The sequence below is a fragment of the Oculina patagonica genome, chromosome 3 (assembly GCF_052425735.1).
Source record: "Oculina patagonica isolate OP01 chromosome 3, crgOcupat, whole genome shotgun sequence".
NCBI lineage: Eukaryota > Metazoa > Cnidaria > Anthozoa > Scleractinia > Oculinidae > Oculina > Oculina patagonica.
The window spans coordinates 12,606,988-12,631,162 of NC_135760.1; the positions used below are offsets into that span (position 1 = coordinate 12,606,988).

General features: G+C 40.0%; 4 protein-coding genes across 5 annotated transcripts; 2 read left to right on the forward strand and 2 right to left on the reverse strand.

Annotated features, from left to right (window-relative positions):
* The first annotated feature begins 225 nt into the window (after positions 1-225).
* LOC144646656 (uncharacterized) lies at positions 226-13,180 on the forward strand. 2 transcript variants are annotated; one of them, XM_078506324.1, is made up of 5 exons: positions 226-386; positions 1,037-1,245; positions 11,664-11,731; positions 12,860-12,908; positions 13,072-13,180. In XM_078506324.1, the coding sequence occupies exons 1-4, from the start codon at positions 326-328 to the stop codon at positions 12,894-12,896; spliced, it is 375 nt and encodes a 124-aa protein (XP_078362450.1). In that variant the 5' UTR covers positions 226-325; the 3' UTR covers positions 12,897-12,908; positions 13,072-13,180. The 2 variants fall into 2 exon arrangements, with proteins under 2 accessions (XP_078362450.1, XP_078362449.1); XM_078506323.1 differs by lacking the exons at positions 226-386; positions 1,037-1,245 and adding an exon at positions 10,782-11,494 and having other exon boundaries at positions 13,072-13,096.
* LOC144645655 (uncharacterized) lies at positions 2,401-4,193 on the forward strand. Its single transcript, XM_078505211.1, has one exon. It carries the CDS (start codon positions 2,452-2,454, stop codon positions 4,093-4,095), a length of 1,644 nt encoding a protein of 547 aa, XP_078361337.1. The 5' UTR covers positions 2,401-2,451; the 3' UTR covers positions 4,096-4,193.
* On the reverse strand, positions 5,140-10,265 carry LOC144646652 (uncharacterized). Its single transcript, XM_078506310.1, has one exon. The coding sequence runs from the start codon at positions 10,254-10,256 to the stop codon at positions 6,510-6,512; it is 3,747 nt and encodes a 1,248-aa protein (XP_078362436.1). The 5' UTR covers positions 10,257-10,265; the 3' UTR covers positions 5,140-6,509.
* A 1-nt stretch (position 13,181) lies between the features above and the next one.
* LOC144646653 (solute carrier family 2, facilitated glucose transporter member 12-like) lies at positions 13,182-24,097 on the reverse strand. The gene is made up of 16 exons (XM_078506311.1): positions 23,824-24,097; positions 22,788-22,875; positions 21,983-22,071; positions 21,333-21,449; positions 20,611-20,717; positions 20,417-20,500; positions 19,648-19,751; positions 19,282-19,390; positions 18,834-18,920; positions 17,444-17,530; positions 16,816-16,926; positions 16,645-16,687; positions 15,643-15,999; positions 14,902-15,024; positions 14,612-14,744; positions 13,182-14,319 (listed from the first exon to the last, which is right to left on the reverse strand). Exons 1-16 carry the CDS (start codon positions 23,885-23,887, stop codon positions 14,187-14,189), a joined length of 1,836 nt encoding a protein of 611 aa, XP_078362437.1. The 5' UTR covers positions 23,888-24,097; the 3' UTR covers positions 13,182-14,186.
* Between the last annotated feature and the right edge of the window lie 78 nt (positions 24,098-24,175).

Here is a 24,175-nt window from a genome sequence, read left to right on the forward strand (position 1 = left end):
ACGAATTTTCTAGCAAAATGCAATTTCCTCCGGAATTAGAGAAGTGGCTATTGTTTACTCAAAAACTGTTCAAAATGAATAGCGGAGCAGCCTCAAAGTGTTACTTCTTTTCAAATCCATATCCGTAGGTAAAAAGAAGACAATAGATTTTTTTTATTGCACAGGTTACGTTTCCTGGGCAGCTGGCTTCCCACAAATGAAACAGTAAACATGGCATTATAAAGAAGTTTCTCTGAGAATTCATTACCAGTTAAAAGGATCATTTGCCCTTGAGCTGTCGGAAGAAAAGTTGACCGATACTTGGTCGTAAACAGGAACAAACGAAATGAAACTATCTCTTATCACGTTCTTGGTTTTGCTGGTTTCTTCAGCGTACTTACAGACAGGTACGTTTGTATAACCATCTCATAAAACACGATAAACATTCGACTATTAACCTTTGAAACTCCAATCAACCGCGGATCCCAAATATTATATATTTTATCGGCATCAGCAGTTCAGTAAGGCAGACTGCAATTTGTAAATTATACATGAAGAGGCCCTTAGTTTACGGAACTTTGTTCTGGAAAGCCTTATTATAAGAAAAAATCAAACCATCAAAAAATCAGCTGTCTATAGACAATTGGGAGAACCGACGCTGCAATTGGCGAGTCCATTCGTAGCAGTTGAAGTCTAACTGAAGTTTGGATTGAGCTAAAAATCGACACACACAAAAAAACAGAAACTAAAAATGGTAAAAATAAACTGGCAACTGATATGTATGCCCTCCCAGCCACGGCCCCTTTTCTAAGTTCCTTTTCAATCAGCTCTAGCCGTCTGTTACAAGTTAAGAAAAGTAGAGGAGCGCGATTTCCAAATCGGACGTAGTGCTCATGCAGGACAACGTCCAGTTTGGCGGGAAAGGAGTCGTGTAGCTGTGTTCTTATTTCTGTCTGTTCAAAATTTGTTGTGATCGAACAAACTGAATGGTTCATCTCTCACTTTACCGAAGGCGGTCATTTGAATGAACACTTAAAAAACGTTCTGTTTATTAAAGCTCTCACAAAAAGGATCGCGATAGACTCGGAGGAAGCCCGATCTTTCGCTGGGAAAGGAGTTCGGAAATTCCACAAAAGATCGCCTGGCTGGGTCGGCGAGATCTGGGACGGCGAACACGATCTGAACGAGGAATGTCATGTAGAAGAGGGAGGCTGTCAGATGGAGGAGGTGATGGAAGCTTATCCAGATGGACAGGAGAGCCAAGCTGTGAGTAGTAATTAGTAAAATTTATACCCTGTGTGGCAGGCCAAGGTTAACCTGAGCAGCGGGGGGAATGGGGAGAGGCGTGTATTCTTCGTAGGTCTTTATACTTCGCGTAATAAAACTGTATAAAACGCCTTTCCACACAGGCTTTAAAGTTGGTTTTCTTGTCTAGCTGGTCTGTAGCATGTATAGACAAGTTAAGTACTTTCAAGAAATACCCACTTCAGTCGAATTGGTTTTAGCTTACAATTATCGAACTCACAAGATCAACATCACCGTGCGGGAACTCAAGCCAGGGAATGTGAATCACCATTTCCTTGTTTATTTTTTTTTTTTTTGTCGTGTAATCTGTGTGATGCGTATTATGTCGAGAGCACATCTCCACACCTACACAAACGCATTGCTAAATATAAATCATTGGCGATTAGAAAGCATTTCAAATTTAAGAACTTTAATAATTTTTTATCCTTTTTAGCCATTTTTAAAAAAACATCTTTTTATTTTACAACTTTTATTTATTAATTTCTTTTGTCATATTTTAGTTTTTATACCTTTTATCTCACAACTTTCTTGACCTGATAATGACATTAAGCCAACGTCGAAACGTTCTCGTCTTTTTAACATTTTTAAAAGGAGTCTGTGATGGCGTTACCGAATATTTTATCGCAAATTTTAATTGTAAAATGTTTTACAAATCGCTACTTATACGAAAAATAAAATTTAAAATTTGAGATACATAGACAAGTAAAAATAAACGATAATAACGAACGACGTTTCGGAGTCGTCATGACACCATTTTTAAGTTCAAAAATGAAAAGAATAAACTGTCAGAAAAAGTTCGCTTAAGATTAACATAATAAAATATATAAGGAGACGGATGTTGACGAGCACATACGTAACATCTCATCGTATGAGCTTTCCTTTTTCCAAAAATTAGTGCTTTGCCGTGGTTTAAAATTTGCCATCCCGCAACGGGTTTCCTCCGTCGACGTGAAAGCCAGCTTTGAAAAGGCTTATTGGAGGCTAGAGCCCAACCTACCCGATGACCTTAAAGAGCTTTCTGCTGCAACCCTACGATCTGTAGCACTAAATTATATCCATCGAAGAGGGCCTAAACCCCCCAAATCGCTCCTACAGGCCATTGATCAGTTAAAGCGACGAGACGATATTATCATCACGAAACCGGATAAAGGTTCAGGAGTGGTCATCATGGATAAGTCTGAATATCTACGCTTGCTATCCGAGGCATCGATCAATGATACAACAAAATTCAGAGCAATTGATCAAGAAAGACCAAAGTCTAGAGGCAGACCGCCCAAATATTATCATCCACTTCTTAAAAAGGAGAAAGACCTGGAATCTACAGTCCGGAGAATTCTACCCAAATCGATTGCGGATTCCGTGCGCCCGACAGGCTCCCGGCTTGCACACTTGTATGGTTTGCCTAAGACCCACAAAGAACGTCTGGCTATGCGCCCCATCTTATCTGCCACACGAACGTACAATTATGGATTGGCGAAATGGCTAGAGGAGAAACTACAACCCCTGTCCTACAACCGGTACACAATAACCGACACCTTTGAGTTTGCAAACGAAATTCGCGAGTTAAAGATCAAAGATAGTGATGTCCTAGTGTCGTATGATGTTTCCTCGCTATTTACCAATGTGCCGCTGGAGGAAACCATGCAGATACTGGCTGACAAAGCGTTTACAAACAACTGGTTCAATGAAACACACCACTTGAACCTCAGCAGATCGGACCTCGTAGACCTCCTCAGAGCATCCACCAAAGACCAGCTGTTCCAATTCAATGGGCAATTGTATGAACAGACCGATGGCGTCGCCATGGGTTCGCCACTGGGACCACTGTTGGCCAACGTTTTCATGGGTTACATTGAAGAAACTCTTGAGCGTGAAGGTAAAATGCCTTCATTCTACAAGAGATACGTCGACGACACCTTAACCATCATGCCAGACCTAACATCAGCGACTACATTTCTTCAAGTCCTCAATAATTGCCATCCATCAGTAAATTTCACCATGGAAACAGAGAAAGACCGAGTGCTTCCCTTTCTTGGTATGCAACTGCTGAACAGAGCCCCAAACATCGAGACCAAAGTTTACATAAAACCTACAAACACAGGTCTTTTGCTCCACTATCAGAGCCATGTCGATATTCGATATAAACGAGGGCTCCTGAAAACCATGCTTGATCGTGCATATCGATTATCATCGTGTTGGACATATTTTTCCGAAGAATGTGACCGATTGAAGGCACTGTTCTCCCGGCTGAAATATCCGGAACAGCTCATCAATACCACCGTCCGTTGTTTTGTTAGTTCAAAGACCGAAGATCGACAACCAATACCAGCCACTGGCGAGAGTCCAACAGTTCGGATAGTACTACCCTTCAAAGATCAGGATTCTGCAGATTTTGTACGGAAACAACTCAACGACCTAAGCCACAAAACGCGCACAGTCATTCAACCAGTTTTTGTTTGCAACAAAATCGAACAAAAGCTTAAAGTACAAGAGAAGAAACCACCTATTGTAAACCAGCAGTGTGTTGTATATAGATTTCAATGCGACTTGTGTGATGCAAGTTATGTAGGATATACACTGAGGCATTTACATCAGCGCGTGGACGAGCACAAGAACAAAACATCATCTATTGGCAAGCATTATGGAGACAAACACTGTATTGCCCCAAAAGACCTTGACAAACAGTTTCATGTCATCAAGAAGTGCAAGAATAAGTTTGATTGTTTAGTGCATGAAATGCTAGTAATCAGAGAATTGTCACCATCTCTAAATGTCCAATCAGACTCAATCCGAGCCAAACTATTTGCGTGACATTGCATATTTTATTATGTTAATCTTAAGCGAACTTTTTCTGACAGTTTATTCTTTTCATTTTTGAACTTGAAAATGGTGTCATGACGACTCCGAAACGTCGTTCGTTATTATCGTTTATGTTTACTTGTCTATGTATATCAAAACCCTTGCTTATAAAAATTTGAGATGACGCTTTAATTTTTGTAGGGTTTTAGCTTATTTCTTAGTGTAAGTAACTAAATGGGCCACAACGTAAACAACTGGGATGACAGAAATTGTGTTTAATCCAATAAACATGATTAAGTTGTTTCTTTCTTTTTTCTTTCTTTCTTTCTTTTTTTCTTGTAACGAAAACGAAAATTCTCTCCGAAATTAAATCTAAACGGCTCGACCTGTTGTACCTTTCAAAACGTGAAAAAGTTAGTTTCCTCTAGCAAACTTTGTCTAGACTTGCTAACAAGTCGAGCTCACAGAGCGTAAAGCGCGAGATATTTAACTAAGTAGTCTGGTAAGTGGCAAAAATCCAACTCCTCTTGAAGGTATAAACTTAAAACATTATCAAGGTATTCAAATTTCCTGTAAGCGACAACGTAAGATCGAAAGTTTGTCAAGGGGAAGAACAATTTTTTGCTAAATTTAGTGTCTGGGTTTATTGTTTTCAAATTGGACGCTTGCGCCTTTAGCTATTAATGCTTAATTTCATTACAAACAAAATCTGCAAAAAAAGTAATCAGTGGCAAAAGAGAGCTTTTGCTTTTCAACAAAATTGAAATCTGAGCTGCTTTCCCTAACACAATCTCCTGTTAGAATTGAGGAGGGCCTGGGCCTTAACCTTTTTGGCCAATAGAAATGATCGGGTACTTTCTTCAATCCACTTTCCCCACCCCGTCCCCCGCCTTTTTACTCCGTACTCCACTTTGTATGCAAGTCTTAATCCGCCAATGATGACAACGTCGCTCATCCAACAACGACATCATCGTGGGATGGATTAATGCGTAGGGATGGATTTTAACGGCACTGTGGCACGTTGCGAGACTACTTCCTAAACTGAACCAAACGGTGTTTTAATCATGTTATTTTTATTTTTTGTTACTTTTGTTAAATCAATATTACATTAATTGAATATAAATTCACTATACACTAGGCAGAAATGCTAGAACCTGTCAGTTTCTCAGGTTTATTTTTATTTTTTCTCTTTCTACGAAAATTAACATTCTTGGCCATGACAAGCTCTACTGGCCACGTCATTGCGGCTCCTGTATTAGACTCGTCAATCAGGTTTAACCTGAACTTTGAAGCGCATTCGCTACAAAGTAAACTCAGCTAGCGAACAATGAATCCGAATAGACATTCCTTTTAACAGTAGGGTGGCTAAGAGAAGGAGGGTTGTCCCCCCCACCCACTTCCTTATTCTCTAACTGAATGAGCTTCACGCTTTACAAATTACTAGCTGGTGAAAAATGCCCCTCTCTTCTCTCCGTGAAATCCAATCTCGCATATACACTTTTCTTTTCTTTTTAGGAGGCCTCTCCTCCTCTTCTTCGTGCAAAAGACTCAGACAGAGGACAGAAAGTGCCCGCTTTCGACAAAGAAGGTGCCATGCGGCCGCCATCTTTGTTTACAGACAACTGACCATCATACGCGCAGGATTCTCGCAACTTGCCACACTGTAATTTGTTGTGAGACAAGTTGATCACGCTAGTGGTAATACGCACAACAGCGCGTTACAACTTGCAATGCAACAATTCTGCGAGAAAAGTTGAGCAAAAATGTTGCCCGTATTACCGCGCCTTTATCCAGTCTTAATTGACCTTGGAAGAAACGAGCTCTCTTCAAAAACAGTTAAAAACGATAATTTGAATGCTTTGACCAGTGTTGGATATCAGAGGTGTCAAAAGTGGGGGGAGTGAAGAAACGCCTTTTCTTGATCAAAAATTAAAAGGGGGCGGGGTGCAGAGTAAAACTAGAGTGTGTCCTTTCCCGCTCCAATAAGAACAGGGACCTTTCCCCTAAATTCGCAACTGATTACAACGTCATTGTTTTTTTGCTTATCAAAACAGTACAATTAACGACGGAATTAATCAGCATTAGTTGTCGTTGTTGATTATCATGATTTTTTTTTTTTTTGTCAGTCAGTCAGTTGAAAATTGCAATGTAGCTCTCCATTGTCAACATTGCTATCTTTGGGCAGTTATGAAACAGCCGAAGAGGAAATATTGACGAGTTTGTCTACACTCGCCACCTATCTACTTAAAAGGTCTTTACAATTTCTAGAAGCATTTTGATGTCCATCTCTACTAAGACTAAAAGTTGCAGCTTAAGCGAATTCTCAATGCAGTCAGTACCAGAGGAGTTTGCAATACTTATTGACCAATAAGAAATAACACGAAAACTCCACAAATCGTTCGGTCAATTCTCTCTCGAGGGTATGTTCAGAAGGATTCCTTAGAGAGGCGATTTACACCACCCAAGGCCCCGGATGTCGCTTGGTATGTTACGGTTTCACTGATGGGGGGTTGCTCTTTATCACTGTCATAATCACAGCAGTCACTCCTGCAACAAGCTCTGGTCTTTCTGTACAAGAACCAAGCTAGGACAACAAGTGGGCCATAAGCCATGATTTGGATAAGCACCATCAGAGCGGTCTTGTGGTGTTCTTGAATGTTGTCGTTCTCGGTAGCTGAACTGAAAACTGCCATCAAGGACAGGTTCAACAAAAGGACAGCATCCGTCTTGTTCTCCAAGAAATAATGATTCTCGGATCGTTTGTAGGGTCTCACATAGGCAAAGATGAACAGGATCGTGATGCAGCTGACCTCAAAGAGCGACCTCTTTACGGGACCAAATGGAACATAAGTGTCAACCACCAGCACGACCAGACGGCAAATGAAGTAAAACGCGGCAAACCACCGATGTTGGTCTTTGAAGCAGCTCTGAAGCACGTCAAGGATTGGTTTAAAGCGGTTCAAGTTAAACACTGGCTTAAGGCATCGCGTGAAGAATGGCCGGAACATCAGAATGAGTGGAAATGGCACCACGAAGAAGACAACGAATAAAACGGCAATACTTGCGTAAGCGGCGTGTTTGCCTCTGAAGAAATCCGTGCTGCCACTAAGGTACAACACTGTCTTGTCGCCGATAACCACAGGATGCAAAATCTCCAGACAAGCTGATAAGATGCCAGTGTAACACAGGACTAAGATGGTACAAATGGCACGGAAGGGCGCCTTCACTCGCCGACTAAAGCACCAGTTTGGATACTTGCCCACCAACTTGGCCAGAACGACGACTGCGAATAAAGTGAGGGCAGGGATGGAAAGTTCAATGAAGAGCTTATCTGCATAATCCAGATTAGACGAGAAACAAAAGTGAGTTGTTCCGATCCTCAGGCGGAGATTGAACAAACTGACGATGAAGAATATGAAATAGTCTTTAAACACGAACCGCTCTCCGATGATCGACAACATTACTTGGTAGGAATACAGGCAACCGTTGAGACATCCTGTAAATGCGTCAATGTCTAGAACCATTGTTAGCACTATCAGTCCAAGGATTACAGCAAGGTATATTGGTATCCAATGAAGGTAGCCGTACTTTCCACACTCAAAGCAGTCACGTTGACCTAAAACTACGCTGAAACCGTTCTTGCATTTTCCACATAAGACACTGTTCGGGTCTCTGTTGCCTCTACACATTTCTTCAGCAATAAAGACACATTCGCCTTTGGCAAGTAACGTTGATGTATGATTCCCAGGGCAGTTGCAGAAGTCATGTGGACAAGGATAAGTGGAAAATTTTTTATCCACCTTTCCAGCCCAGTAACCACGTTTAAGATAAACGGTCTTTCCATTTTTGTCGCATCTCGAGACAGCATCTAACTCTTCGTGGCAGGCACAGCTTCCATCCTTAAGATAGAACCCGGGATTGCAACTTTGCAAAGAAGTCACACGAATGGTCTTCTGTAGAATTTGTCGTCCGACATGCTGAAGAACCACCGTGAATTCTCCGCCAACGTCGCCTCCCAGTTTGAGGCGAGATATGTTTCCATCGGCAACAAAGAGCGACGAAGATGTTTCTAAATACACTGAAGAAGAAGAATCTTCTCCCTTGGAGGAATTCGTTATCAAGACGTTGACAATTCCACGAACAGAATTGTTTTTTTCGTCTCGTAGCTGAACAGCTGGGCTAAAAACTTCACTTGGTGAGACATTCCAGTCATCCACGTTGGAGATGATATCAACAGGATTTGTGGCGATTTCTCTTTTTTTGTCTGATGTGCGGATAAATTTGATAAATTTCCAGTCTAGTACGGAGTTGTTCACTCGTGTTTCTCCAGGCTTACGACATTTCTTAAGACTTGAAGCGAAAACAGAGTGTCCCGAGGAATTGTCGGGTGCTTGGTTATCTTGAAAAATGACTTGTGTGTCCCAATGGTCGAAGCTTGTCCAACTATTTTCGAAAGCAAAGAAGCAAGCATCTGGGTTCTTCCCCGTTACACCATAGCTAATCTGTGGCGATCCGGGAGCCTGAATGAACATAGCTCCCCCTTTATCTGAACACGAATTATCCTTGAAAAAGAGTCTCGATCTTTTCATCAGAATAATCCGTGCGTTTCCGTACATTGCGACTGCTCCTCCACGAAACCCACTGTTGCCAACAAATTCAACATTGTCGTGAAGTTCTACCGTTCCACCATCTAAGGCAAGTGCGGTAAAAGTGTTGTTCGTGATGGTCGTTTTTCCTCGGAAAATAATCGATACATCTACGCTGTAGATCGCCCCTTCGCCGATTTTAACATTTTTTTCCTGGATTATGACTTGGTTGTTTTCCACTTGACAATGATTAAATTCGACATGAAAGGGAAGTTCGGGGCCAATGTGATCTCTATTTTGATTGAAAAGGAAAGCAGCGATGGCTGAACCAACAGTTGCTTTGTTTCCAAGCCACCGGCACGAATGAAAACCGAAAATACTTTTGCTGTTGAACTTATGTTTGCATTTGCAAAAATAAGAGGTGCCATAGACGGAAACGCCTCCTCCCCACTTTCCCCAGTTACCTCTAAATACCGAATTCACAAAACGAATTTCGTTCATTGGAAGAGCTTCGCCTTTTGGTAGCATGTTCCCCACTCGAGCTCCACCACCAGCCGAATATCCAAAGTTACGTTCAAACACACTATTCTCGACCAGGAGGAAGTTTCTGCTACTAGAATCAGCAAACTCTACCATCAGGCCTCCTCCAAAGTCTGCTTTGTTGGCCAAAAACGTACAGTTTCGGATAAGCACCGAGGAATTGCTGACATAACCCTCAAAAGATATTCCCAGACCACCTCCCCTGCTGCTAAAAGGGTGATTAAACGTTTCTTGGAAATTGTCAGAGAAAACCGGCGGCCCTCTGGTACGTTCGTTTCCGAGAAAGCTGCAGTTGGTGAACACGTAATTGTTGCCATGGATATACGTCTCGTGATCAGATTGCGTGACATTCGTGATCCTTGGATGATTTCGACTGTGTTTGTTTAATTTCAAGAAAATTCCTCCACCGGTAATGATATAACGGATCTCTTTTTGTTCTTTTTCTTTGTAATCCATGAGTGTATCTGAGACTGCTGTGTTGTTCTCAAAAACACAGTTTGTTACGTCCAAAGTTCCACTAATTTGGTAGAAACTTGCCGCAAGGCCAATGGAGTGTGATATATGGATGCTACGCATCCAAATGTTTCTGCAGTACTCAAAATGAATGGCTGTCTTGAACTTCACAACGGTTCCATTTGAAATAGGAGCATCCTGCCATCCTCCGCAATTCAATAATTTAACACCTTGAAGAGTTATGTTTTCACTGAGGAAGAATGCGAGGCTTGCATTGGGAGCACAAGTTATTTCAACATTAACATGCGAGTCAGATTCGTCGTATCCTCCGAATACGCTGAAATCTTTCACTTTCTCAAACGTAAGATGCTTTTGAAGATTGTACTCCCCTTTATCAAGTAACAACAGCTTCGAGTTGAACCCAGAAGGTAAAAGCAATTCATAAACATAATCTAACGTTCGGCAGGGATCATTTTGTTGTCCACAAGATTGCGTGTCGTTACCTTTCGGTGAAATGAATAATTTAGATTTCCGTGTACTCACTGTGCTTTCAGAAATGATCCAGCAGAGAAGAAGAGTAAATACCTGCCTCATTATGCAAGCATGAGTTCCTGTAATGTCTGTCCGACTTGTGTCACTTGTTAAATTTCTGTGAATGAATTCAAATGCATCACTCTCTAGCTCTTTAAGCTTTGTCCTTATATGAATGAATCGATCTTTGATACTACTTGATGACGTATGTCATTAATTTCCTGCCTTTCTCCGAAAGCGAATCAAACGCTTCTCTGTTTATATTATTGATAATAACATAATTTTTAATAACATAGATTCTTTCGTAGTAAATAATAAAGATGGTAAATTTTAAGCTCGGTAATAAATAATAAAGATAAGATGTTCTACGTTCTACATGACACGAGCATGGGACAAAGAAAAATTCTGAGTCCCCGACGGGAATCGAACCCATGGCCTCCCAGATACCGGTTGGGCGCTCTAACCAACTGAGCTACGAGAGACTCGTTGTGAGCTGGGCCATTTTACTAGGTTGATATGTGACACGCGTCCTGCATACTGCTAGGATCAGCAATGTCGAATTCATCAAGTTTTGTAGTAAATAATAAAGATGGTAAATTTCTGATCCTAGCAGTATGCAGGACGCGTGTCACATATCAACCTAGTAAAATGGCCCAGCTTAGACAGCTTACAACGAGTCTCTCGTAGCTCAGTTGGTTAGAGCGCCCAACCGGTATCTGGGAGGCCATGGGTTCGATTTCCGTCGGGAATTTTTCTTTGTCCCATGCTCGTGTCATGTAGAACATCTTATCTTTTATATAGATTCTTTCGTCTGTAAAAAAATTAGGGTACTTTTAAATTTTTAGATTAAAGATTTATTCTGTTATCACGTTATTTATGTAACCTTTGTTCTTCATTTTACATGCAATACCATCAATGTAAATAAAATTGTTCTTGTTGATAAAATCCACTGCTATCAAGTTTCTCGATTTGCAGAGTTGTTGCGAAAAAAATAACAGTAAGTTCTACAAATTTAGCTCGTGAACTTCATGCACCGGAAGACAAGAATCAATGTTTATTGATAGTTCTGAGAATAGGCCAACACCGCCAGCCAATTTTTCTGAGAAAAGTGAAATCGGAATTCATACTTCCTTTTATGGCTTTTATTCGCTAAAACTGAAATGTAAAAAGAATTTAACAACTTCCGTTTTCTATTTTCTCACTCATTCGCTTCGACGAAAAAACTTTCTTTATTTCCTGTCTTTCCGCTATAACAGCGGCAATTTCCGGTTTCCAAGAAAGCTAGTCAAAGCGTTGGAAGAGTAAGACTGTTTTCTCAGAAGATTGTCTGATTGTGTTTTTGTCTTGGGACGTTATCTTTCTTGTTCCCAGATCAAATTTTGAGTGCGACCCGCGGTATATAGACCAGGGCCGGCCGGGCCGGGTGATCTGATCTGATTTTTTTTTTTCTCTTCTTTTCTTTTCTTTCAGCGTGAATACTACAGGGAATATGAATGCAACAAGAATCCAGCGCTGTGTTCTAGCATTTCGGTTACCAAGTAAGTCGAAAAGTGAACTTAGTTAAAATTCAATTAAGTTTATTGAGTCACGTGATTGAGGCCCTACTGTCACGCGATACCACTAGAATAGTCACGCTAAGCGATGCATTGTGTCAGGGATTCATAGATCATGCTCACAAAAGTAACATTTTATGACACAAACAGTGCTCCCAATTTATGAACCTAGGGTGGCATGGCAACAGAGTATTCTAGGCATAGGCGTACGGGCACCTTCGGACCTGGGGGGGCGGAGACCTTGTTGCCCGAAAAAAAAAAATGGCATGGGTTGAAAGCCGAATAAACAGGCATAAGAAAAGGACAACAGAACGTGCGTTAAATTAATCTTGTGACGTGCACTGAATACTTTTTCTTCGGAAATTTTTATTTATTCACTTTAGTTCAGCAAAAATAAAAGTATTTTTGGGAGGCAATTTACATTGTTTTTCCCCCACTTGAAAGTTATTTAAAATGCGTGAAACATTTAGAAGATGAACGTGTTGAAACATATTGTTGAAAGTTTTGAGCTCATTTGAGTCAAAAGCATTAGCTTCCTTACATTTGTAACCGTATCGCAGCTTTGTTTTTGGGTCCACCGCTCGCAAACGTTCAAACTATGGAAAAGCTGATTGCAGCTGAATCGTGCAGAATTTGCGAGAAAACCGAGTATGATTATAGCAATTGCAAAAGGAAACGAAAGCAGATTAATGAGAAATTTGGACTTTTGAACCACAAAGTTCGGTATATTTCCAATATTTTTTTCTGTTGATATAATTCGTTTTGATTGTAATTTTGAGATTTGTCTGCTTATTTTCTATTTTTTCTCTGGCATGTTGCCCGAATTTTTAGCGTTTTGCCCGAAAAATTTTGGCACTGGGGGGGCTGCAGCTCCCCTCGCCCCCCCGCCTCGTACGCCTATGATTCTAGGCATTCTTACCAAGTGTAATCGCCCACCAAGACAGTCACATGACCATGACACAAGGCTGCTCTGACGGTGCTTCTTCAAAAGTGACATGACGCATACTCGTAGCCTTGACAGCCAGCACAATTTTTGATTCATTCCACTGAGGGGGGGGGGGGGGGGAGCTTGTCTCACCATTTACCCAAAATTTTGATATTCTTTCATTGCAGCAAGCGGGGAGCAAACAAGAAGGGCGGTTTCTATTAATCTCTGGGTTAGGTGAGTGAGTTTATTTTGGCAATGACTTAACACAGACTGCAACACAGAGGAGGTCAGAGGAACGATGCATGGTGTCTGATCACCAACTAATCCACCCAACTTATCTGGATCTTTTTTAAAAAAAAAAAAACACTGACTTCAATTATTTCTTTTGTTTCTTTAGGTTATGCGAGGTTAAAACATTGTGAAGACTGGCCGAAAGTAGTTTTTATTATCAACTTTAATATTGTTAAATACGCAGTCAAATAAAATGTCAGAAAAAAACCATGGGTATTAATTTGATATAAAAATTTTTATTGAAGTCGGAGTCGGAAAAACAAACAAGTAGTGTTCTTCTCTCGAGATCCTGTATTCGCTAAGTAACATTACGTCACATCATCAGCTATGACGTAGCCCGACATCGACATGTGACGTAATCAAGTTCAGAGAGCACGTGTTAATTCTGATTGGATGATAAAATCGGAAACTCGAGGACGAGAATTTGACAATAAAACGACACTTGTTTCCCGACTGAAGAGTGTGAGCAATGTTAGCCCACACATTGCTATCATTTCTACGTTTTCCAAGCGGTTCACAAAAGATAAGAATTCCTTTTTGTCTCTTCGGTGTATTAGCACAACCTCCGAGAGACCGTTTTGTTGTGTAAGTTGCCACTTTCGACCACTTAAGGAGATGCTTGTCAGTTATACCATGATTGAAGAATATCATGTGCTTCCTTTGTTGTGTATAAATACAAACCTTCGTAACTTATTGGTTTGTTTAAATATGTTAAAAATATAATCGCTTAACCTAAATTTTCGTTAAATATACAGTAAGGTTTATGGGAAAAGGGAGAGTAAACGGCTACTGAATTCAAACTTGGCAAATAAAAAAATAAATATAAAATCAATACTAATTTAAAGATAAATACGGCAAAGGAAGCCAATATTCTGGAGCATATCCGCTGTCAGAATAACATAATGGCATTTTCTTGGTACAAGACGTTTTTGCCTCCCTGCTCTGATTTAATGAATCGCGTGAGTCAAATTACCATGAAGACATTAATCAACTCACACGTCAAGATGTTAAAGCTCGAAGTCTAAACTCTCCCTACATCAAGATGACACTCCCTAGTTGATTTCCTTACATTCTATCGGACGACTTGGCAACTTAAGATGATGTTAGGAGAAATTAGAACTTGGTCACACCGGCGCTGTAGGGTAAAACACCGTATTTGGTGCCTAGGTTCTTCTTTTCGTTCAGTACTTCTGTCTTGTGCTTAGGAAGCGAAAGCTACAGTCAGCAAGAATTGGGGAGTAACATATCAGTAGTGGATCCGCTGGGTGAAGGTCTGGACCTTAGGTCCCTTAATCTTCGTCTTCCTCCCTTCTCACAGCAATTGAGTTTCTTTGGCAGGATTTTTCGGGGTTTTCTGAGAAAAAAAGGGAATCGTGATTAACGTTTCCTATAAATTAGAAAAGGACGGCGTTAATGTACTTGTGTCTTTTGAGCACAACTTAAAAATGTCGTCCTTGTGAGGCTAGTTGCGGTTTTAGCACAAAATTCAGGCACTGTAAGATTGTTTATTGACCAGTTTCAATGCCGGTGTACCATGCTGCTCGCCTCAGTACGTCTTGTGCAAACGCTTGTAGCAGTTGTTTCTCTGCCCTATCCCTCCCCTCCTCCTCTTTAAGACCCTGGGAACATGGCTTAACTCAAGTTACCTGGCGTTGAGCTCTGCGGAGATTTGCTCCAATGTTCTGTTTTTCGTCTCAGGAACGTATTTGTAAATGAATAGTACCGCTGCAATACATATCACTGCGTAGAAAATAAAGGTCGTCGAACTTCCGATGCTACCTACAAAGAAAGAAAACCGTTCGTCCAGCAAAATTTAATGATGTCATGATCGGCCGTAATTTGATTTGAATTTATCAGAGCATGACGACAATCTTGTTCCCAGGACTTCTCGCTCCCTCTCACTGGGAACGAGGGTTCTAAGCAATTCTGTACTTACTGAGCATGTCCAGAAATGTAAGAGACACTAGCAGGTTTGTTCCCCAGTTGAGTACAGTGACGATAGAAAACGCTCTGCCTTTAATACCAGCTGGAAAGATTTCACTTAGTAGCAACCAAGATACTGTTGAGGCAAACATGTTCGACAATTTGTTAGGGCCGGACGGTACACCATATCTGGATCTAAAGTGCGGTACACGGCGCAAATGGCGCGGCTTCAAGGGACACTGTCAGCAGTTTCACTTCAACTCAACAAAGTCATATGAAAACTACGAATAGTGGTCCTATTTTGTTAAAAATCGCCATACAAGTGCCCTAAAGCGATAAACAAGTGATATTGTTGTGATGCCATCAGGAAGTTAAGATCTCAACTTGAAAAAGTCAGGCTGATTTTTTAAGTTTTGTCCTTGTAGTCTGAAAAAAAAAACTAAAAATTATTATGGCCCCCTTTAACAGCAAATTACTTTATATCTTGATCTCGATGTACTAGGTGCATAACATGTACAAGAAGACTTATTCGCCAATTTTAGTACTTTTAACCGAAGAGCATTAAAATCTCCGTGACAGTGTCCCTTAAATTTTTCCGCTTTGACAAAGTACCAAACTAACGAAAAAGAACACAAATGAAATGACGTTACTAGTTAGTCACGAAACAAAGTGTTGACCAGAGCTGTGACGGAAATGAAAACACAGATGCCAACCGGGAATGGTACTTATTCCTCCGCAGACTGAGCGAACTTACCTGGTCCAAAACTAAACGAGTAGGCACCAACAAACAGTACCAGAGCACTAAGGGCTAAATACCGCAGTCCATTGTTAGCTGAGGTCACTGTTGGTTCTGTATGGTTTACAGATCCTGTAGAGTTCACTAAAAGTAATGTAGAATTTGTAAATGGGTACGATGAAGCTGTTGTAGTAGGAAAATGAGGCGCACTGAAACTTGAAGGTAAATTTGAAGATTGTACATGTAATGGTGTGGTGGTATTGAAGTGACATTTTCTGGCCGGATGTCCAAGTGATAAATAATGAGCAATAATCCCTAATGTTAAAATGCTGACAGCCATTATCGATACGCCAATAAGGAGAAATCGGCGGCGACCTGGGGAAGAATAAGCATAAGAATTAATATAAAATTAAGAAACTATTCTATCAACTGACACTAAAAAATCCTTTCCTCAACACAACAAGAAAATAACTGACGAAAGACGAAATATTCAAATGAATATTATATGCTGCAACAAGATTCTTCTAGGATTGAGGAAGGACTCCGGCGATGTGGCTAAAGAAGGTTTATTCTGGACACCAGAGGGAAAGCGAGCACGGGGAAGGCCTAGAACAACCTGGCGAAGGTCGGCCGAGAAAGAACTTAAGTCCCTGCACCTGACCTGGAATGGGATCCGGAAGGCGGCACAAGACCGCTCCCGCTGGAGAGAGACTGTAGAGGCCTTATGCGTCCAATGGCGCGATAAGGATCGATGATGCAACAAGATTCTAGATACACATCAAATGAATCCGAGGTAAGATTAGTTCACATTGTAAGCTCACTTTCTTATGGCCTAGCTCTCTCCAAACGTTTGTTTCCGTAATTCGTTCCCTTTTCGAAGATCATTTGCGTTTCTTTGTTCCGGAAATGGGCGCAGCTAGCGTCAGATTTTTGTGAAACTGGCGTTCAAGTGCTTGACTTTTATTTAACTACTGTAGACTATTTCAAGAATGAAATACATCAGACAGTGATAATCCTTACCGCCTTTGTCCACAAAGCTGAGAGAGATTATTGTAGCAACAAGCTGATGAAAAAAAAATCAGCAGTAAAAAAAAAAACACTTAGCAGAATGTAGTAAAAAAGCAAGAGGCCCACTCCACATATATATATTTAAGTTTGCTACTCAATCTGAACCGCAAGCTCAAAGCATACCTTTGCAATGCCGATTCCCAAACTAGCTAATGTGGCTTTTTCTCCACTCTGAAAACCAAGTGCTTGGAAGATTGTTGACGCGTAATAAATCACAGTTGGCTGACCCGTGAACTGCAAACATAACAAAGATCATCATGAATGTAGCAACTTCTCATCATTTATTGCCATGAAACACCTTTACAACATAGCATGTTTACAGTAGCTTGAGAACAGGTCGCCATGGGGGATAGGATAAAACGATAATGCTGCGAGCGAAGAGAGCCGAGGGAAAAATAGGACATGTCGTGGCGTGCGTACTCACAATAGATTCGTTCATATTTTATTTTTTTTCCTCTTGGTTTCATTCTTTAGTTTTTTTGTCAAGAAACTCGCTTGACCTTTGAAATTAGACATTAATTTCCTTCCTTAACGCGGTTTTTTTGTTAATGTTTATTTTTTTTTTCCTTTCTCAATCCACATGTATCAGGACTGGAAGGGTGAAATTAATTTGACTTCAAAAAGTCTGCGAGAATCAATCAGCATAAACTTACAGTGTCCACTGAAATAGTAATATAAGAATTGACTTAGAATACAACTGCAACGTTTGTTTGGGTACGAATGGGTTGTTAAATTTTAAAACAGATCGTACTTGTTGAAAAAACACCAGCCCGCCGCCAACAAACATCCTGCTCCTCATGTTGTCCATACTGCTTAACAAGTCAGTGAACTTGTAATGCTGCAAAAACAAAAACAGGGCTAAACGTCAACAAAGGGATTGTTCCACGGCTAAGTTCAGTTCAGGGAAATATGCACCGTATAACAGGTGATTAAGGAGGTTCACAACAGTTTCAGGCAGTTTCTCATACAAAACTGGTATCAAACAAATACCCAATCATTGAAAAACAAATTGTGGTTTTTTGACGTCACTGGAAACCATAGCAACGGTATAACCTGTTCAAAACACCCTTAATTTTAGCTTTACGTCCTTTTAACTCAAAAAACGAGTCTGGTGACCCCCATTTCTTGGGTGTTTACCATTTACAAAAAATTTCCGGAAATTCCGGGCGCAATGTAAATGGAACACGACTTTTCGGTTCGTTCCACCGGAAAATTCCCGAAAAAAACGGACAACCTGAAAAGGTAGTCCCGTTTTCCCGGTGGAAACTTCCCAATGGAAATTCGTGTTCCATTTACAGATTTCTCGTCTTTCTCACCAGTCCCAAGCCTTTTTCACAGCCGGGTCTCAAGGCTCCTCAACTAAAATGGCGGGTCAGTCTTATGTATAAATAAAGTTCTTCATGGTTGAGTTTTCAGGGTTTAAACGATTGCTCTACTCAAGTATTTGCATCAGTTCTGCAAAATATACTGCATCACGATAAATGGTAGGTAAAATTTGTGCCTGAAGCCAAGCTTTCTTTGGGCAAAGCAAGTATATTAAATTCATCGATCGAATATGCTGACAAAAAACATTCAAAATAGCGTTACTATTGTGGCACAGGTAGCGTCTCATGAAAGTTGCAGCCGCTGCAAGGATACTTTTCCCCATAATCTTTTGAATTTATCAGATTTTCCTTGTCAACTACGAACTTTATGATTTCATTCATCACGGCATTTGAGTATAAACATCTTTCGCGGACGATTCGAGGGAGCAACAGAAACTGAACAGAGAGGAGCCTGTGAACGAATGAGACCCGTCTAAATGGAACGCACTCTTCCCAACGGAAATTCCCAACGGAAATTTTCCGAAATTTTTTTGTAAATGGTAAACACCCCTTATTATTGAATAATAGTCAGCATGTTATGATACAACTTATTGCAAAGTTAAAAAAAAATTCTCTGGAGCGGTTTCAGAGCCTTATTTTTTTTCGAAAATTTAATTTAAGAATACATTATGTACTGTCCATAAGAGAGGGTACTGTAAACTGAGCAAGATGCAGTAAAATGCCAACACTGGTAATTGCACCCTTCTGCGTCTTTCCGTTCCTCCACAAAAAGTGTCTGACTGAACCTCTTTAAAACAAACATGTTGGCGTACATACGTATTCCACTCTAAGTCCAGATTTGATTCTTGTTAATTCCTCGTATGGATCACCTGACCATTGTAGCTTTTGAATCATTCTACAAGCCTAAAAATTGACAATTAAAACAACGGATTTTTAAAGATATTTGAAGATACTTTTAACAAGAAATGAATAAATTTAAATTGTTTTTAAATTGGAGAGTGAAGGGAAAGAGAGAAAAAAGCCCCTGGGCCAGGCAAGAACGAACAGCAGACAGCAAGAATCCACTAACAAACACCTTCTGCAGGTGGAAAGCTCTCGTAAGTGTATGGGAGGTTTGACTGCACCTCATTTCAAGCGTACATGTTCATATGGCTGGTAATGTAGCCAAGCAGCTTAAGTTCTAGGCTGGATAATTTTGATAATTTAATCTGGAAACACAAATGGAAAAAGGAGGCATGTAATGCCTGCTCTTCACTGTACATACCTTATCATCTTGTCCATTCACTATGAGCCATCTTGGACTGTGTGGTAAAAAGAACATGCCAATACCTTGAACGAAAGCCGGGATTGCAGACAGACCAAACATGTAGCGCCTTGAAAAAACAAGATACGATAAGGATAGCCTAACCTTTTCACTTAAATATATCTTACTTTAAAATACCTTATTTACAAAGTCTACAGAATAACTTTTATAACGCATGTGACCGAATGTTTTCATGCATTTTCCAAATATTAATATTAATAATAATAATAAAAATAATAATAATAATAACAAAAACAACAAAATAATAATAATTATATTTACTTAAACTGCACATACAAAATAGAAGACTTATATTTGATGACTCACCAACCATTTGGCAAATCAATGAAGAGGACATTAACTGAGTAAGCCAACAAAAGTCCAGTACAAATGCCAACTTCATTTATGGACACCAGCAAGCCACGCCATTTCTGTAAAGAAGATTATGTTTGTGATTAATGTGGTGTTCAGCATCCCCCAATGTCCCCTCACCTAACAAACTAGGCCTGGCTGCATGTTGTTTTATTCCAGGAAAAAAAATGGAAAATTTGGAAACCATATTTCTAACCATGCATTCCATCATGATGCGTGTAAGCACAGCCCAGTCAAAATGTTTTTGAGTAGTAGGCAAGATAGCTGAAGCTGTCGGCAGCAGAGGCCACAAGCTGGATGTCATCTTGTTTGTAACTGAAATAGCATTTTTACACGCACAGAAAAGTTGTTAATTAAATGACAACACCACGATCCCATCCAATTACAGCATTATTTGTTGCTAAAATAATTAATTTGCAACTAGAAAAGTGACTTTCCTTCTGTAAGACTTCCTAGAGACACAATCCATCAGCTTACATGATGTATACATTCATTTAATGGCTCACAATGCATTCTAGGGCGATTTTCAAATATGGCTGATTTTGGCTGTTTATGAGCCAAGAGAAACGTTTTTTGCTGCGTTTTGGCTTATATTTCTCCTGATGAAAGCAAAACAAGACCAAGGTCTTTGTTGCCATTTTTTGGCAAATTTTGACCGGGCTGAAGCAGACTATGTGATTCACTGGTCTTACATCAGTCATAAGAAACCTACAGCAGTACTTACTGCAGGAGCTATTTCAGAGATGTAGATGCACTCGGCTATAGCAGACAATGACACACCAAACCCAACAATGAAACGGCCAACAATCTGCAAAAAAAAAAAAATTTGTTAACTAAGAACCCCTTTAACAATATTATTGTTCCCTTTACTCTTCCAGTAATGAATACAGAAAGTGAAAGATGTACGAAGGAACACACCAGTATTGTAAATGACGGTGCCAATGCCAAAATTATTGCCCCAACAATGAACACTACAGAGTTGATGACAATTGCCAGACGTCTTCCAATAAAATCCACAATAAATCCTAGGAAAATAAGATGAAACTTTAATTAATTATTTCCTTGCAAATAAGGTTTTTATTCCATCCCTGGTTGCATGTATCTGGGAGGTAGACATCCGGAACACAGTCAGTTTTGAGTGGCCATGTTTGAATGCCCCCTCTACAGAGTTGTACACCTCATGCTTCTTGGATTGAGCAGATGTGCAGCAATAAATTCATTGACCAAATGTTTTTTATATTTCCTTCCTCCTCCCCCTTTCCCCTCTTTATATTTAAATGCTAATATGGTAGTTGGTTTACTTCAGTTTGCATTCTTGCTGGCCCCCACCTTTGCAAGGCCTATTGTTCACACTGTAAACTCTATAAGCAGCTTTCAAGTTTATTGTATAAAATTATAAAGTGGTTATCTGGCAACACAGTCAGTTTTATCCCTGGCCATAATTGAGGGGGATTTTTTTTGCCTTGTTAACAGAGCACAGAAGTGATAACAGGGGCGGCTTCTTGGCAAACCAGAAGACATAAATTTATGTGAAAGCTACAGACAAGCTACGTGTGCCAGTGAAACATTGATTGAGATTATGATCAGTTGCTTTTAATGTATTAATTTTTCTATAACCAAGTAGCACTCATATGCATTACCTCCAGTGAGTGAAGCCAGCACAGCTCCCATCAGCATGGAGCTAACAACCATCTCTTGTTTAGTGCAGTCCAGTTGGAACTCAGTCCTCAGTTGAAGAATGGCACCTGATACAATACCTGAAAAAAATCACCTTATTAAAGGAAAATTAACACTTGTAATAATTACTATTAAGTAACACATTTTGCCTGAAATGCAAAGCAAAATCAGTCAAAATAAATTAACACAAATGACAAGGAAATTATATACTTCCTGGTACAAAGGAAATTAATGTACACAAATGGCACAAAAACACTTTTTATAATGACAATAGGAATAATATCTAGCAAAGCAGAACAATATGTGAGATATAGGCATGGCAAAGATACCTTGAAAAATGGGGAGAAATCTTTTTGACATCAGTTTAAAGATCAAATTTTGGTTCAAAATAATTGAAATTTGTAACACTTAATTAAGGACATTGGTTAAAACTTTATAAAATTAACACAACTTGGGTAAGTACAAGTTTTTTAAATATTCCCTGTTAACTACATCATATATCATGGCCAAGACTTAACATGTGTCATTCATTGAACATTAAACCACTGCTAGACCATAAGTATAATTGCATCCCCTTGTGCAAAGCTATTTTCTCCTTCGCTTGCCTACTTACCTATGTCATAACCGAAGAGTATTCCACCTAATCCAGCCATACATGCAGCCATTGTAAGATACAGCAGTGGCTTTTGTGGACAACAGGTGCTGCCAACAATAAAAATGCCAAAAAAGCGAATCAACTATTGTTCCCCATATCTGTTGTATTGGTGTAGACTAAAAAGATATTTAAGCATTATTTTCCCCTCCCCCTGGATAGGCCCAGAAAGGAAGCATGGGTACCAGTTGATGATGGAGGCTATCAAGCAGTGTCTGGGCACACTATATGCTGCCTGGTTTTTGTAGTCTAAGATAAACATTTATTACATGCCAATGGCTATCCTTGCGTGCAGGCGAGATAATCCAAACCCTGTTCTTCCATTTGCTTCCTGAGTGGGCAGGATGGGGCTAACTTGCCTACCCAGGATTGCTTCCTGTGTTCACAAGGAAAATGGTGTTTTTTACCCATGTAAAATTCCTTCATCAACCAAGCTTGCTCAGTTAAGATGCCTGGATATTGGCCTTGTTCTTTTTGTATGATTAAGGACCATCCCGATTGTGTCTCACGTCAATAAACATTTGAAAAAAAAAACCTGGCTAAACACTTGGTCAGTAACCTAAATGCAGGGATGTCGCTTGAAAACAAAGGTAAACTTTTAGAGCTGCCAAGGCCAGAAAAGCCAGCTGGGCTTATTGATGAACCGGCTTAGTGTTTTCTTAGCTACATCCCTGCATATGTCTTGAATACTTTTTGTTATTATTTTTCTCTTGAGGCAACCGCAAAGTAAAGCTAAGAGTGGTCAGGTTCATAAAAACATAAATACCTCTCAACAAACTGTGGTTGAACCAACTGAAGTTCCTCCACCAAACCATTTCTCATAGGATCTGACGAATCAGGCTCAAGGAGGCTTGCTGTCATAAATTAAATTATAAACAATAAGTACTAAATGATTCTAAGGGGCCAGACCATGAACGTAATGTCGCTCCTGAAAATATCTAATTGCTGTCAACTGTTCATCAGTAGGATGCCTAAATGCATGCAGTTCCACAATTGGTTTCAGCTCCATTAAATCCTATACCAATTGGAGAACATTTTATGAGGAGCCACCCACGATGTGAGCACAGTTACAGACAAGACAAAATAATAAGGAAAATTACGTAAATAAATGTAAACCGTTAAATTACAAACTAAGCACACACGTCAAATAAATTAAGCAAAGCGCACGCATAATATCACAAGCACAAGACTAGCGCATGCACCTACATAACAGTGAGATGAAACAGTGCGTGAACAGAGAAAATAGGATTATTAAAAAGATATAAAAACTACCAACAAGCAAACTTAAGGATACTTCTATGGTTTTTAACGACGACTGAGCCTTAGGGAAACGTTGAGTTTTGTTTCACAAGACAGTCAGTGTTCCCCAAGGTCAAGTTTAGGGGAGCATTTACTGCTTCCTGTTGAGTCAGTCATTGAATGTTTTGTCACACAGTTATACTGCACAACTGAAAGAAAACATTCTAATGTCCAAATTTCACATTCAAGCTGTTGTTTCCTTTATGAGTTATACAGTTTTGCTGCCCAAGGGAGTTACAGTTTTTCAGGTGTTTCAGTTTTTGGGTATAACTGTACATCATACCATTACACCTTTCTCTCCTCTCAGTTTTGTCTGACACTCATTATTTATAAAACAAAGTTTAACAAAGATAGTAGTACCCGGAGGGACTGCACAATTTTCTGCCTACTGTGCGTATACCCTAGGTCAATTTCTTAATTTTATGGGCATATTTTGCATCAGCGCTCCAAATCTATAGTAGCCGGCCTATTTTCTTCGTAGATCGAGGATTTAGATTACTTACTTGTATCTCTTCCACCGACGTAAAAATCTCCCGAATCCGTGTCGCCCACTGTTGATGGTTCCATTCTTTCCACCCCGATGATCCGGCGAAGAAACCCGCGTTATTACCTCATTAACTCGGATCTTTGACGGCAGTTGATTTCATTTCAAACGCTCCAATTTAAGAGGCTTTTCGTTATTTAGATCGGCATATGTAGCGAATAAGTAAATAGCAATTTCACGAGCTAATATCGTATGTATTTCCGGCTTGATTGTTCCGCCATATTTCCAGAACCCACCCCAGTACTTTTCTCGTCTAGCCTCATTCTCAAGATGAGGCAGCGCAACAAAAGGTGCGGGGAAACCGCGAAAGT

Excerpts from the sequence above, each read along its gene's own strand:
- LOC144646656 (XM_078506323.1), top strand. The coding sequence starts at position 11,244 with ATGTTTATTGATAGTTCTGAGAATAGGCCAACACCGCCAGCCAATTTT. Across the intron at positions 11,495-11,663 it reads CTAGTCAAAGCGTTGGAAGA|CGTGAATACTACAGGGAATA; the intron begins GTAAGACTGTTT and ends CTTTTCTTTCAG. Across the intron at positions 12,909-13,071 it reads TCTATTAATCTCTGGGTTAG|GTTATGCGAGGTTAAAACAT; the intron begins GTGAGTGAGTTT and ends TTGTTTCTTTAG.
- LOC144646653 (XM_078506311.1), bottom strand. The coding sequence starts at position 23,887 with ATGGAACCATCAACAGTGGGCGACACGGATTCGGGAGATTTTTACGTC. Across the intron at positions 22,072-22,787 it reads CAACCACAGTTTGTTGAGAG|CACCTGTTGTCCACAAAAGC; the intron begins GTATTTATGTTT and ends TATTGTTGGCAG. Across the intron at positions 14,320-14,611 it reads TCCGCAGAGCTCAACGCCAG|AAAACCCCGAAAAATCCTGC; the intron begins GTAACTTGAGTT and ends TTTTTTTCTCAG.
- LOC144645655 (XM_078505211.1), top strand. The coding sequence starts at position 2,452 with ATGGATAAGTCTGAATATCTACGCTTGCTATCCGAGGCATCGATCAAT.
- LOC144646652 (XM_078506310.1), bottom strand. The coding sequence starts at position 10,256 with ATGAGGCAGGTATTTACTCTTCTTCTCTGCTGGATCATTTCTGAAAGC.